Genomic DNA, 16,783 nt, shown 5'->3' with positions numbered 1-16,783 from the left:
CCCCTACACTGTAGAGATCCCTAGATGCGATAAAACCTTCTACTCAAATAGCTTTTTCCCTCGAACTGCTGCACTTTGGAATTCCCTTCCGGATCCCTGCTTCCCTGATTGTACTGACATGCAGAAATTCAAGTGTAATATGAACAGACATCTCGCTGCCCAACTTCATAAATAGTATCCCTGCAAATATGGTCTCAAATAATAGCCCCTCATGACTAAGTGGCCCTGTGTCATGTTTGGATTGAAATGCTAATAAAAAAATAAAAAAGCAAAAAGTGTCACCATCTTCCATAAATAAGACCACGTCTCCATAACTAAATAGGTATCAACTTTTATTCAAGGGAAACTGGAACACAATCAAAATTGTTCAGTAGGTTGGCTTTTGTCAATAAACGAATGCTGTACCTTGGAGTTCCATTCTAGCTGGCCATTCATAGTGAAACAGTTAGCAAAGGATAACATCCTATCAAGATACGATCAAAACGGGAACTGATTTGAATTGTCTTTTTTGGCATGAAGATACATCTACACAAATTAATCTTGCTTCTGCACAGATATATCATAACTACCATGCTGTTAATAGTCCTGGCTCAAGTGCTCGATAGAGGTCAAACCAGAATGCAATTTAATGCATGTACATTTAAACAAATTAAGTCTCTCATATAACTGCTACAAGCTTGTCTTTACCAAATGTAATAAGTATCGTGATGAGCAAGAATTTTGCAGTCGGTTGAGGGATGGGATTTAAAGAAGGACACTCTCTTCCATTATTCAACTTCATCATTCTCATCGGTACATCTATTACATACTAGCGGGGGGGGGGGGAGAGATGCCCGGTCGTAAAATATGCTTAGATATATTTTAATTCGTGCAAATTTCATATTTATTATTAGACAGCCAGTTTGCTATTGAATTGGGAAGTGGTAAACAAACTGACATTAGCGTATTAAGTGATGCTCTTTGAGTAAACAAATGAAGCTTAGGTGTTTGGACAATGTTTGAACATTATTTATTCACATGACCGTCATAGCAGCAGCCGTATAGTATAATGGTTAGAAGCACCAACTGTCGTCTAGGCAGTCAAGTTTCTAACCTGGTTTGAGGTAGTTGCATGTTTAGCCACGCTGATGAGCTGTGATACAGCAAAATAGTACTGATTTCAGAAGTTAAAAAAAATTACTTGAGTGCCATCAACTAGAATTGAAACCAAAATATTTAGCACTCCAGCCACATTTCCTACCGTTTGGGCTATCAATAGAAAGATAAGAAAGATTTAAAATGAAACCACTCCAAGCTATGAATGAATTTGCACATGTGCAAAAGTAATAGAAATATATCAGCAAGTTGAAATGAACATTTTGCATTTCAACTTGCCAACATCTTTCTAGTAATGCATATGGACGATAAAAAAAAGTTTGAATAGATTTCAAGGAGGTTCTGCTAAAATCGTAATATTTTAAAAACCAAAGTACTTTAAGTTCTCAAAATGCCACTGTTTTGTTCGGAAATGAATATACTTTCAAATGAATTAATAAATAATAATGTACATTATATATTTTAAGAGTTTTAAGCAAATAAAGTGATAAAGATGTTAACATCATAAAACAGCGTTTTCGGTAAGGTTTTGTAAATGGTTGTACTGTATTTGTATTAAGAATTTTGTCATGAAATTTGGAAACTAATCAGAAAAGATGTCGATTTTAACAGTTTGGGGTGTCTGAAATACTTTTGACCACTCGTTTTTTTTTTTGTTGTGTTAAAAAGAGGACTTCAACACGACGAATATTGAAAATTTAGAAAAAGATTTTCTTCGGACACCCACTAATAAATAAATCAATCTTTTTACTGTCTTTATCCATTAAAAGTATGATTGTATGTTGTTTTCTCTTGTGATAGCTAGCAATTTAAAATGGTGCTTCTATTTACAATGCCTCCCCATGAGGCAGAGTTAGACATTAGGGTCGTTTTCTAATGTAAAGAAAGGAACAAAAATTAAGACTTGTCTCAATCGTGAAGAAATTCTCCTCCATTGACCGAGAACCAAAAATTGAACTGTAGCATCAGAACAGATACTACACTTTGATCTTGGCCTGAACCCGGAAAAAAAATCGTTTTATTTGAGTTTAGATGGAAAACTACCTGTTATAGTAGTAGTAGTAGTAGCAACAGCAGCAGCAGCAACGATAGCATGGCTATAAACAACTGACAGTTTTTTGTTGACTTTTATTCCAGAATTTTTTTTTTAAAGATATTGAAAATATGAATATAAAAAAAATGTTCTTGCATGTTTAGTTAGAGCTATTTGATTATCGAAATATATAATTAAAACAATCCCAACCAATCTGATGTCATGAACTTTGTTGAACTTCCAATTTCTCACATATTTCTGGTCGAATTTTAAAATTATTTATGTGGTTGAACAGATAAGAAAATAAGCTTTCTAAATGTATAACTTGCGTGCACTTTTAGTTTTTTCTGGTGAATTAAACAGTGTTTTGCTTTGAACAACTGAATATGTAAAATATAAGCAATACCCCCCCCCTCTCTCATTTTTTTTATTTTCATCTTTTTTACAATTTTTTTCACCAGATTATTATTGAATGGACACTAATCTACCAGATTATAAAAAGAATGCAAAATCAGTATTCAAGTATTTGTAGGGAATGGGGATGTTCATTTTCTAGTAAAATTAAATAAAATGTCTTAAAGTGGAAAGTTTAAAAACAAAATAATGTGTCACTCGGTAGAAAAAGGACATGAAATGTAATTGAAAATAAAAATCAAATCCATCCAAAATTTGTCAACGATTTGTCAGCTTTAGCAAAAAGTTTTCTTTTCCATATTTAAATATGTGAGAAAAAATACTTGATACTTTTCCAAGTGTCACATGTTCTGTTAGAGTGATGTCACTTGTTTCAAATAAAATTTATTTTTGTCTGTTTGTCGTAATTCTTGTAAAGTTTCACATCCTCATTTACCTAAGTTTTCATATTTAAAAGTAATTTGATGTTCAAAATCTAAGCCATAACATTTTCAAAAGCCTATAATTATGAACCACTAATCGTAAACATGAGCATCAAACGCACTCTTAAAAAAAACTCCCTTAATCCTACCTCTATCCCTAGGTACGAGTGGCAAGCCTCCTTTTAAAACCTTTTTTAGCCCTAACAATAATGCTAAGTCTGTGTGACAAGCTCCCCACCAAACAAAATTCCTCAGTAAACTACATATAAGCATTAAAAAAGCAAAAAACCCAGATCTTTCCTAAAAGGGAAAGGCACATGATTTATTTCACATAAAAAATTAAATTGGTGGTCAACTGTCTTAAAATGCTAGAATACTCTTGAAATACTGAATTATTTCACATTCAACGTATGTGAAACTAACCCTCACTCTAAATTCTAAAATTGTTTTTGTTTTGTTTCTGTCAAATCTTCAGGATGTTTACACGATTTCGCTTAGCTCTACCATTAACCCAAAGTCAGAGTGGCAAGCCTCCCCATCCTCCCATAATTGCACAAAAACCCTCTTAAAACCAAACATAATCGTCTTTAAAAAAAACCCAAAGGAAAGAAAGATAGAAAAAAATGGTTAACTGCCCTCAAACGCTGGAATGGTTCAAAATATGGAATCATTTTACATTAAATTCTAAAATAATATTTGTTTATCTTTCATTAAAGTTTTTCAGGGTGTTCACACATAATTACCTAAAAAGGTAGAATTACATATTTTGGAGAAGTGGTCAGATGGGGGGGGGTGTTAATGGAAGGTGTTAATCTACAATAATACCAAAGAAATATTGCAATATAACCATTTTTAAACAGTCCTAGATTTAGATTTCAATAATAAAATGCATTACAATTTAGCTTTGAGTTTTCTAACTTCTATTCTTTTAACGGATACATGGAATTTTTAAAGAAGTGCAGCATATTTATGTGCATTTACTGCAGATTATTTGGAAACCATTCATTTCTGGGAATTTTCAGTAGCATATTCTAATTCCTAGCACAAAAATACACTTATTGTAAATTTCATTACTTAATCTTGTTTTAACAAAGATGTAACATTTTTACTGAAAAAGCAGTGTAAAAAATGTGACAAAAAGCATATGGTCTTAAAGAGGAAAAAATACCCAAATGTGTGAGGCACAAAAATAGTTATAACTTCCTTAATTTTAATTGGATTTAAAAAATTTGAAAAGATTCTTTCTTAGTTCATCAATCTCTTTCTATGTATGCCATTATTGAAATATGTTAAGTCTTTTCAATTTTTTCATGTGCATTTTTAATATTTCTGTACATGTTATTCATCCATCCAAACAAAAATTTTACTCATTATAAACCATCCTTGGTGTAGGATTATCATTTCCTGTTAATTTTAATGTTATGTGACCAGTAGTTGAAGAGTTTATCAGTTAAATATTTTCATACACACATACATGTACTGTTTTATTTATATATAAAAAGCTAGTCAAATGTTACTAGATGCTAATTATATGAGAGCGTATCCAATTTAACCCCATGCCCTTTTCAAACTCTACTTCACAACAGAATAGACTATTCACAACAATTCCCATTAGTCATTTTGTTCAACCAGTGCCGACATGAAAGACATATGGCTCCCTCCCTGTTTATATTGTAGCAGTCACCATAACATGCTTTTTTCTCTTGTGGATTAATGCCCCCTTGCTGACTAATGTGGCCATGCACTGAACAGTCAGTTACTAAGGCGCCTTAATCCTATATGTCCTTTAAGGAACTAATTACTCCTGTCAGGAGCTAGCCAGCAGCCAGCAAAGACCACCAAAGAAGACAGACCTCTCTCCTCTCACTTTCAGTCCACTGAATCCCTCCAGGCTGTGACTACTTCACTGAAGACCTCCACTGGACAACCTGGGGATGTTTTAAGTTTCTGCTTCCTGCCATGAGAACATTCTAGAACTTTCTATTTCTTTTCTTTCTTTCACCTTGGACGCAGCTCTTTTTCTCTCAAAATAAATCCTTTCATTGTTTTGTTCTAAAAAGAGATGTTGATTAATTACTCTATGCGTTTGTGTTGCAAATTCATCTTTTATTAGGGGTTTTTGTGCACTCATGCATAAAAACTAACTAAAATATTATGAAAGTCTTCATTAGGAGACTATTCTTTATAAACAAATATTTTGATTTTTTAAGCAACAAAAATGAGAGAATCTAGATTATTTGGACTACAGTTCTCGTCCTAAGTGTTATTCTCACAATATTTTGGGTGATATAACCTCTGATCTTCTTCAGGTGTATCTTGCTAAACACCAGAATTTTTCTGTTAAATTCCGAAGTTCTCATGGAATTGCAAACAAAACTCCTTATTTAATAAACAGAGGCCATTACTGGGTAGAAATCTTAAGTAATTAGCAATTATATTCTTAGTATTACTTGCACTGCACTAGAACCTTTAATCTTCAGAAGAATGTCAATTAGAACTAAATTCCAATCCATCCATAACCTTGATCCCTTGCAGGGGCATAGACCATCTACAACTTTGTAGTGAAGAGCTCTTTTTTCGGGGTGAGGGTGCTCGCTCCACACCCAACTTTACCAAAAGGTACATACAGTGCCTAGCCTTCCCAAATGGTTACCCATCTGATACTGACCAGGCTCAACGTTGCTTAACTTTGGTGATTTGGTGAGAACCGGTGTGTCAACGTGATTATGCCATCACAAATGTACTAATAATGATTCTTGAGTTCCCAAATTACTTGGACTGATTTCCTATTTTTACTATTAAATATTAGGTTGGTGCAAAAATAATACTTTTTGACATTAAGTTGAATGCCAAAAAACAACATTATTTTTGCACGAACTTAATATTAACCTGCATATATATATTTTTACATGGGCGTCACCACTTAATAAGACCGAGAGGCCACTCAAGGATAAGGTTTAAAGAGTGTACAGTAGTCAAAAGGACAATATAGTAATCGGTAGTAATGGAAGTTCGGTAAATTTGTTAACTTAAGTGAAACGGCTCATCAGAAACTTTTTCATGATGGACTTGAAGACAGCCATATTAAAGAAAGCTGGAAAGCAGGAAAAGGGAAGACAATTCCACAGGCGTGCAGTTCTAAGAAAGAAGCTTTGATCATGGAATCTATGTTTAGGTTTAGGTACAGATAAAGAGTGGGGGTAATTATTGATAGTGTTTTCAGCTAGACGAGTATTTCTTGTGAAAGTTTGGTGAGGGGGGACCATAGATTGAAGCTCAGTCGAACACTTTCCATGAAAATAACGATAAAGCAGAGACAAACTCGCAACATCTCTTCTGTGAGATAGAGGTTGCAGCGAAGAGAAAAGGACATCTCCCACGAGGCCACAAAGTCTATTTTGAACCCTATCAAGGCAAGATAAGTTCTTTCTAGCAGCTCCTGCCCAGATGTGGCAACAGTATTCCATCCTTGGACGTACCTGGCTCTTATATAGATAGAGAATTGCATCAGCAGTGAGATATCTACTGGATCAATAGAAGGATCCTACCATTTTTCCAGCGACCTTGGCAACAGATTTGATGTACGTGTTCCATTTAAGATCAGGAGTAAAGGTCAGGCCCAAAAGCTTGTCAAAACTTGAGGCCTCCTCAAGACGAGAGCCATTCATTTTAATTGATGCCAGATGGGGATCAGAATGTTGATGATGTAAAGATAGAAGCTTGGTTTTAGATGCATTAAAAGTAACCAGCCACTCCTTTACCCATTGTACAACGTGATCAAGATCAGAGGAGAGAGAATTTGAGAGAACTTGGTCATTTACTGTCTTAGATGTGCTACCATAGATCGTAGTGTCATCAGCAAAAAATGTCTACGAATGATGTAAGGATGTGATTTGGAAGATCATTAATGTAGATCAGGAAAAGAGTTGGGCCCAGGATGGACCCCTGAAGGACTCCAGCATTAATACTGTGAGTCTTTGATTTTTGCCCATCAACTACTACTCTTATGAACCTATCAGAAAGAAATGATTTAATAATTGAGAAGACATTTCCAGCTATACCATAGCTGGAGATCTCGTGAAGTAAACCTTTATGCCATACCCTATCAAAGGCCTGTGATATGTCATGAGCAATTGCCCTAGAAAGGTTGCCTCTGTCAAGAGATTCGCTAATTTTATGAGATATAACTGTAAGCACATCTGCTGTAGATCTAGCAGAACGGAAACTATATTGTGTGTCACTAAGAAGGCTATTTTTGCTGAGATCGTTGATTACTTCTCTATTTAACACAGATTCCAGCAACTTTTACCCTTGATGCAATTCAAAAAAGATCTGTTTTCCTTTTATATCCCAACCGGCTGGGTGATTTGAACCCAACCACGAAGCCAACTTTTACTCTATTTGCAAAGCCGTCACTTCCGATTCATTAAGAATTGCCACGAAAATTATATATTCATCTAATATATAAACGGTTATATGCCTGTCTGTCTGCCTCTATATTACTGCCAATGCTTTATTTTTTTGTACATTATCTTTTTTGGGGGAGGGGGAATAACTTTAGCTCATTGTATAATTGTAATGTGCTGTTTTATTATTACACCTATTGTAAACAAGTCTTCTCTTACAACTTTAGTCGCTCAATTTTTGCCTTCCTTTTCAGAATGCATAAACACAACGAAAACATGATGAAACAGGCGGAAAAAGATGCCGGCAATGTCACCAGGAAATCAGATTGTGAATTGCATTACAAAACCCAGTTTGGCTTTCATATAGAAACTTGCTGCGGATCAATTCCTCAATCCAATACATGGTCAAGCGATTGGCCAGTAAGTATAACTTTGTTTCTTTCGTAAAACATGCACAATATAGATCCTAATCTAACAGAGGGTGGACGCACATATGTAAATGTATATGAAATGCAAAATGATGGCACTGTAAAGAAAAAGACTATAAAAAGGAGAGAGAGAGAGAGAGAGAGACAGAGAGAGAGAGAGAGAGAGCATGTTAGAGAAGTTGAGCACATTTGATAAGATGATTACTTTAGAGACATGAATGACGTCCAAGAGCATGATTACATTAGAGACGTCACAGCCATAACGAGAAGTCATGCCTGGCAGGAGAATGAGGAACTAAATGTCATTATACAACAAAAAAAGCGCGTTGAAGTTCTTTTCTTTGTTTACTTTGCGACTGAGGCTACAACATGTTGGTAACGTTATATTAAGTCATAAATTCAAGGATGTAACTGTCATGTTTTGTAACAGTACCTTTTTTTTTTATATTAGTGACAAATTTACCATTGACTGTGTCCCAGGCTTACATTGATTCTCATCTTAGTGCAATGTCATTTTATTTTCTTTCTAACGGCTCTTTATTTTTTCGATTCCTTTTTGTTTTCATGTGTTAAAGCTTTATTATACTACTTTGAGTTTTCTTTTAGATTCATTTTTTTAATCATTTCTTGGTAACGTTATTACTACGAGACTTAGTTCTACTTAGTTGGCTTTTCAATCTTTTCCGCCCACCCCGCTCTACTTCCTACATAACTTTGCTATGTTTTATGTTAATTTCTTTATTGTTTGTTTTAAGTTGAATCTACTTGTTTGGCCTCTTGTCTTTCTTTGACGATATCTTTCCTTTGTAATATAATGTGTTTGCTGTATTTCCACACAATTGAAAGCTAACTAGATTTACCACTATTTTCTAATTAGTGTGGTAATTCCTTGCCGCAGTATATTTTCTTTCTACCATTCTAGCCGTTACTTGTTGAATGAGATTTCCCCTTTCCTTCTTTTTCCGTTTATGTCCTTTTTCTCTCCTTAATGTTTTCTTATTTCTTCTGTGCCGTCGCAGTGAAACTCACCTCCTTTATTTCATGTTTTCTTTCAGATTTTTACCTAATTCAATGAGAGAAATAAATTATTTTTTTTCTTAAAATGGAATTCGTTTGTTCTGCCCTTTTTGTGAAGTTCGAGTTAACTGGTTATCTAGACAACATGTTGAATAACATTTTGATGACGGCTGCACACAGTAGCATTGTCAGAGCTTAATATATCACGAGCCTAATTTTAAAAGTTAAGCCCAAATATAAAAAAACAAAAAATAGCAAACAGTATCCAATAGCTTTTTCTTATCAAAGGGAGGAACGCAAAAATTAACATATTTTAAAGTCTAGTAGATTTGCAACATTTTGACGACAGCAGCAGAGTAGCATTGTCAGAGATTGATATATCACAAGACTAATTTTAAAAGTTAGATAGCTTCGATCCAAATATAAAAACAAAAAAAAAAGCAAATTGCTTATTTTTTTATCAAATGCAAAAATTAACATATTTTAAAGTCTAGTAGATTTGCAACATTTTGACGACAACAGCAGAGTAGAATTGTCAGAGATTGATATATCACAAGACTAATTTTAAAAGTTAGATAGCTTCGATCCAAATATAAAAACAAAAACAAAAAAAAACAAAAGAAGCAAATTGCTTATTTTTAATCAAGGGCAAAAATTAACATATTTTAAAGTGTAGTGGATTTGCAACATTTTTTTTTTTTATTAAAAATTTTTGACATACAGATTGTCCTCTTGTATTATTTGGAATCTTTGGACTACTGTTCTCATCTTGAGTGTCATTTTTACAACGTTTCGGTCGATGTAACCTTCGACCTTCTTCAGGTGTATCTTGTCGAACTCGGGAATTTGAACAAAATCCAAATAATGCAAATAATCAATCCTCATCTCAAAAATTCCTCCTGTCTTATCATTCAAGATGCTGAGGGTATCCCAGATGTTGGATACAGACAATTACTCACACCCGCTCTTTGTGCAATATAATCCAAAGAGTTAATATCAGTTTTGCTGCATGCAGTCAAATCACGTCTTACACCAACAAGTACAATAAAATGTATCCTAGGTAAAGTATTACTGCCTCCTTTAAATTGTTAATTGTATTTACTATTGATTGTAATTGTTAATTGTATTTAATAATCATAATTATTCACGTGTACTACTTGAGGAATGCTTATAAAATACTAGCTTGCAGTCAAATCATTTTTTACACCCTCTAGCCAGGTTTTTCTTGATCTAATATAATGCCTGTGATATCCAGGTGTGTTATGTAGTTGATGCAAGATGTGACATACTGTACATTACAAAATCACCTAAAACACGAAACACGTGTAAAACCTTCATTATCCTATTGATACCATGTTTCTGATGAAACACAGTTGAAGAAATCCTTCCATTAACAAGTACACTAATACATATCATGGGTAAAATATTACTGCCTCTTTTGCCAAAATAATTTAAATTGTTAATTTCTTTTTTTTTTTTTTTGTTACACAGAAATCACCACTTATCTAGGCCATGAGGCCACTTGAGGATAAGGGTTAATGGGTAGTAAACATAAGTAGTGGGAATTTTGTAAATTGGATTACTTAGGGGGACGGTTCATCAAGAACTTGTTTATGTTGGACTTGAAGACACTCAGATTGCAGTCAGCTGGAAAGCAGGCAGTCGGAAGAGAATTCTACAGGCGTGCAGTTCTAAGAAAGAAGCTTTGTTCGTGGAATCTACATTTAGGTCTAGGCACAGACAAAGAGTGTGGGAAATTATTGATAGTGGGTTCGGCCAGACAAGTGTTTTTCGTACTGTAATTGTTAATCGTATTTAATACTATTCATGTGTACTACAGACTGAGGAATACTTATAAAATACTAGCTGGCAGCCCAGCATTTCCTATTTTAATTTATGTAGATTGTGTATGTATTATTATTGAATCAATCTTTTATTGATTATTGTATATTACAAAGAATAATTTGCTCGGTGGATTATTTTGCAAAAAAAAAAAATAAAATAATATTGATAATGTCATTTATTTATTTTGTCATTTATATTGTTTACAATGTCATGTCAGCTGATATTTGGGGTTGACAATGAATGTCCTGGAAAAGTCACTTCTGATTAATGTTAATTTTGAAAATATGCAAAAGAAGAAATGATTTGTGGCAATATTAAATGATACCTTTTCTTTTATCATAAATTAAACTCATTAATAAGAAAACATTAAAATAAAATGGTGAGGTAGACCCGGGCTTGACAAGTGATCATTCGATCTGTAGTCAAATGATCTACCACTAAGCTATATCTCCAGATTATAATGAATCTATTTTTTTTTTTTTGCTGAGATTTCATTATTTCCCTTGTTGGTGTAACGTAAAATATTCCCCTGTAAAAATTGTTCTTTTTTATCTGTAAGAGAGAAAAGCTATTTTCTTATCAGATTTTTTCGATTTTCGATACTTATTCGCTGAATTTCTGTACAAAACATATCTAAGAACACTGCCAGACATATAAATTATCTCCGAACACGGTACCCCCATAATAATAATGAAGGGTTGGGTTCGAGACTCCTAACAAACGGTTCCCCAGTTTGATACAAAACACCTGATGAAGGCCAGAGGGCAAAACGGCCGAAACGTGACTATAACAACCAAGATGAGGAAGTCAGTCCGACAATCTCAAAAAAAAAAAAATATATACATATATAAATTATCTTTGTTTGAAATTTGCAAAAGATAGGCTCAACCGTTTCAGAACCTATGGGAGAGAAACTCGCACACTCATGCACACACACACACACACACACGCACACACACACACACACACACACACACACACATGCACAAAGTGACTTTTATATAATAGAAAAGATTTAATTATTTGGTATGATTTACCTTTTCTTCCAGGAATTTTATGCAGGGAAGATTGAGTTCCAGATTTCCAAAATTGAAAGTCAGGTAAGTTTTTAAATGGTTTAATGAAATAATAAATTCTTGAATTTAGTTTATTTACATGAATAAGTTTAATAAAATGACTTATTTGTTTTTTTTATCAGAAAAAAAAAAGAATTATATGTAACTTTATCTATACATGAACAAAAAAATAAGTCAGTCATGACTAGGGCTAGGACAACAGCATATTCTTTTCATTGTTTTGTGTATCCATTAATATCTCATATGCTTTTATATAGAGTGATGTGGTTCTCGGTTGATTAACTGTGTCGAATGTATACCCGAGAGTCAAAACAATTAAAAGAATATTCTGTTGTCATAGCCCTAGTCATGGCACTGCATATCTCTGCCTAACAACATAAGGATGAGCCAAAGTTTTATCTGTGTCATACTTCTCCATATTGTATTCTTGCAGTTATGGAAATGCTGATAACTCAAAAGTTGTTTATCAGAAATATTACTTCACGGTTACTATTATCAGAATTATATAAATTATCTCTTTTCCTCTTACGCATTAAGCTATATATATACTTAGGGGATTAGAACAAGAGTCTAAAGAGCAGAGTATATTTTAATGTATTAGTAAATTCATTAATATAATTAAAATAAAAGAAAAGAAAACAGTGCTCGTTGTAATATATATATATATATATATATATATCAACATTTTCAAGCATTCATAAGCTACATTTATCATCTCAATGAATGTATTGATGATGATATGTACGACTTTTAGAAGGCGAACCATTAAAAGATACATCTGCCTTACTTAAAAAATGCTAGGTTTATTTTTCGTGTCTTTAGAAAAAAAAACAACCCGATATTTTTTGCTGATGAGGAGACTTTGTTTCAAAAAACTATATGATAAAATTATTGTCCATGACTTATTGTCTATCTCAATGAAACATTGTTTCCGAAACGATCATACAATTTATTGATTTTGTTTGTCCTTCCTTATGAAACCGATTTTTAATTTTTAATTTTAATTATAAATTATCAATCATCTTACTTAATATATATAATCATCCATATACAGTACTGTTTTGCTGTATCACAGCTGATCAGTGTGGCTAGACTAGCACCCATCCCTTGCCAAGAATTGATATCTTGATTTCTTGACTGCTAACTGTATTACAAGGCTACCTATATTGTATTTATGTTTTCTTTTATGGTATTGAGAGAAGATATCTTTCTCTTACAGTATCACGATCGTTCGGCAAGGGAATTGTGGGATCGCGTGCTGAGGAAGTATTCGGTTTTATTTGATGATCTTGATGTAATCTATCCCGCTTTACTGCATGGAGATTTGTGGAGTGGAAATGTTTCGGAATCTGCAGATGGACCAGGTAAGAAATGATGAGATTTGGTCTCTTTTACAGCATATCATTCTCTTTTCTTTAATTTAATATGGAAACATACTTTTGGTCATACAATTAATGGAATATTTTTTTGTATACAATTAATGGAATACAAGTTACAATTTGAATCCTTAACTGTTGGACAAATTGTGTGGTTATACTTTTTCCAACAGTATTAGTGCAGAATTAAGCAGAATTTGGCATAATTGATTCCATTTGTTACGGTATCCATTCGGCCGGTGATCCTATGCATGAATTGATGAGAAAAAGCTTCAACCTCTGTCCCATCACCGCAATGTCACATTCCTGTGCCTGTTTTGCCAGTACTTGAATGGAAAATGCTCTGATGAACTCATAGCACTTGTGCCCCTCGATGTACATACTCCTGACCAACCCTAGAAGTAGCAAAATCACACCCCTTCACTGTTGAGTTACCTAGATGCCAGAAAGCCTTCTACTCTAACAGTTTCTTCCCTAGGACTGGTAGACTTCAGAATTCCCCCCCTGTTTTCTGCTTCCCTGACTGTACTAACCTGCTGAAGTTTGAATGTAATGTGAACAGACATCTCTCTGCTCAACTCCTCACAGTCATCTGTTAGACAATTAGAAAATCGTAGCCCCTTACATTTCAAGTGACAATATGCTTTATTTGGTGTGGAAAGGTGTAGAAAAAGAAAGCAACAAAAAAAAAAAAATTGTAGCCTGCAGAGAAGTAGTCTCAGGATAACGTATTAAAAAATGGAAAATGATGATCATAAATAGTTGAATTGTCAAAATTGAATAATTTCCTGCCTTGACAGAGTACAAAACCAACTTTGAAATCTAGTGAGCTGTTCTCTTCTTTTTCTTGCAGTCCCTTCCTCACATAAGAGAAGTTGCTAGTCTTTCTCTGCTCTATCATTTTATGGTAGACACTTGATTGAGCTCTGATCTCTGATCTCTGATCTCTACGTTCGCAACAAAAACACATCTGACCACATTGACTGTAAATAATTTTTCTTTCTTATTCTGTGTATCTAAAACTAAATGAAACTTCCATGAACAATGTTTTTTTCCTATATGTCTGTAGAACACAATATCACTGGGCTGTTTCCCACCTAACTACAACATGGTCATTTTCAGGTTCAATATAAACAAATGCTTGTTGAGCCGTCCTCTTTAATAATCAGATTCTGTCCAGTTTCAACCATCATTACCAAACATCATGATTTTGTCTCACTGTCCAACCGACAAACTCATTAACCCTTTTCTTTGAGTGGCCTTTGGACCTTGATAAGCAGTGACTCGTTAGTGTTGGATATTGGCAGGCGACCCTGGAAAGAGAAACATCACGCAGATGGATTCCATCTGAAGAATGCGAGACTTTCCATAATTGTCTAATGGAATGCATAATTTGACCCAGAAATATGTGAGAGGATATCGGTCAAAGGATTGAAACAATTGACAATGAGAAATATTGAACATTCCAATAGGGAAAGAATGTTTATATAAATAAATCAACACAAAGAGAAAGCGGGCAGTTGGTCAGAGAGAAATAAAGCTGTCACATTTCTTCACCGTCAACATCCGACCCAACCGCACACCCCCTTACTTGCTTTAAGAAATGTCAAAACACCAGTAATACGAGGAGCCTTCAATAAGTTTCCAGACTTTTTTCATATGGGCACTTTTACAGAGTGGAACGATAAAATGGTCGCTCTAGAAAAGAGGACATAATTCTGTTTATGTTTAATGAAAACTGGTTTTCTTTTTTTTTTTTTTTGCAGACTATCTGCTAGTTGGCCAGTTGTGTACAAATCCCAAGAGCGATAGGAGCCTTCTATCATGTCTGAAAGTGACACAATATTCAACGGGCAAGATCGGAGATGTGCCGTTACCGATCCAAATTATGACAACAGGACCATTACCAGCACCCTCAAGATGCAAATCTGGATGGTTCAATGCTTGCGGGCATAGCTCAACAAAGTTTCCAGTCACGATTATGGTTTTTGGTGTGGTTTCAAGTGAGGGCCACATCATGCCACCTCACATCTTCAAAGTTGGCTTGAAAGTCAACACCAAAGTGTACCTGGATGTGCTGAAGAGTATGGTGATCTTTTGGTGCAATCAGGCGGCCGCTGGCAGAAGGATTCTGCGCCAGTCCACAAGTCCAAAGAGATCCAGGCTTGGCTTCAGAAGGAGTGCTACGACTTTGTACCCTTCTCTCACTGCTCCCCTTTCTCCCCCAATCTGAACCCGCTGGACTACTTCGTTTGGTCATATGTCAAGAACATCACCAACATGACCTCCCACAACACCAAAACCAGCCTGATTGCCACCATCCGCTGAGTATTTGCTGTGGAAAAGTCATGCTCTCAGTGCCGGATCCGTATCAAGGCGGTGATTGAGGCTGAAGGCGACTACATTGAATAGATCTCACCTCTACTACATAATCAAGTTATCAGAATTAATTTTTTCAATACAAGTTTTAAAATTGTTTTCTTTAGGGTGACAAATTTATCATGCCACCCTGTATTGATAGTACACACATGAAACTCTAGTCCCCTTTGAAAGTAATCTCCTCTGACTGCAATGCACTTGTTGTACCATTCCAACAACTTTTGATTGGCCCCATGGAAGTTCTCATGTGTGAGCGTGTCAATGAACATCGTCATAGCCTCTTTCATCTCCTCAACTGTCTCATAACGATAGCCTTTAAGGTTTTCCTTGAGCTTAGGGACTAACCAAAAGTCACAGGGAGCAAGGTCTGCACTATAGGAAGGTGAAGAACTGTCTTGATGCCCATCTTGGTCAAATAGTCTGTGACAAGGATGGAGTTATGGACTGGTGCATTCGCACACACCTTCTGCATTTTCAATTTCTCATGAATAATTTTGTGTACAGTTCCCACACAGACATCAAACTATACACTTATTGTCTCTAAAGACACATGATGGTCCTTATCTATGAAATTCTTTATTTGGCCAATCAACTTTGCTCCTCTTAAACCTATCATCATCTTTCACAGACTCTCCTTGCCTTCCTTAAATCTCTTATGCCACTCAAAAACCGATGCTCAATTCATGCAAGATGGTCCAAAAGCAGTCTGAAGCATTCTATACATTTCTGTGGCATTTTTCCAAGTTTAAAACAGAATTTTATTGCATATCGTTCTTCTAAAGTGTCCTCATATCCAGATTGCATTTTTGAAATTCACCAGTTGTGACAATCAGGCTTTAGTAGGGTGTATTCCAATTCCTGCTGTAGCTGTTCATTTGAAGCTGAAATCATAAAAATTGGTCAGTCATCTCATAAGATGTATAGCAATAACATACAGAATTTTCAAGAGTTTACAACAATTTTAAATGCCTGTATAAAAAAGTCTGGAAACTCATTGAAAGGCCTTTCATAACTTATAATCAAAAGCTGATTTGTTTGTTTGAAATAAAAAAAAATTTTTTTTTATAGATTAACTGTGTTGTTTTACTTGCTGTCAGTGTGTGTATATCGTAGACCAGTGATAAAAGTCAATATTAACAATTACATAGACTGGAAAACGCATTTTGAACAACTGCCAAGTGAATACAAAACAGTACATAATTTTTTTTTAAATGACTGAACTAAATGATGATTATATAATTAGTTGCATGAATAAATAAAGCGAAAGAATAAGTTCTTGATCTTGCTTTTTC

General features: G+C 34.6%; 1 protein-coding gene across 5 annotated transcripts in view; it reads left to right on the top strand.

Annotated features, from left to right (window-relative positions):
* The window catches only part of LOC145277621 (ketosamine-3-kinase-like), a 90,180-nt gene that overhangs the window by 66,328 nt on the left and 7,069 nt on the right, over nt 1–16,783 (top strand). For all 5 annotated transcript variants that reach the window (XM_080129166.1, XM_080129158.1, XM_080129184.1 and 2 more), the window contains exons 5-7: nt 7,625–7,790; nt 11,710–11,760; nt 12,956–13,100. In XM_080129166.1, the coding sequence (XP_079985292.1) occupies nt 7,625–7,790; nt 11,710–11,760; nt 12,956–13,100 (362 nt within the window). The remainder of the gene's footprint in view (nt 1–7,624; nt 7,791–11,709; nt 11,761–12,955; nt 13,101–16,783) is intronic.

The sequence above is a fragment of the Euprymna scolopes genome, chromosome 1 (assembly GCF_053919585.1).
Source record: "Euprymna scolopes isolate OS-2025 chromosome 1, ASM5391958v1, whole genome shotgun sequence".
NCBI lineage: Eukaryota > Metazoa > Mollusca > Cephalopoda > Sepiida > Sepiolidae > Euprymna > Euprymna scolopes.
Note: the sequence above shows the minus strand (reverse complement) of the source record. Positions and strands in the feature narration are given on the sequence as shown.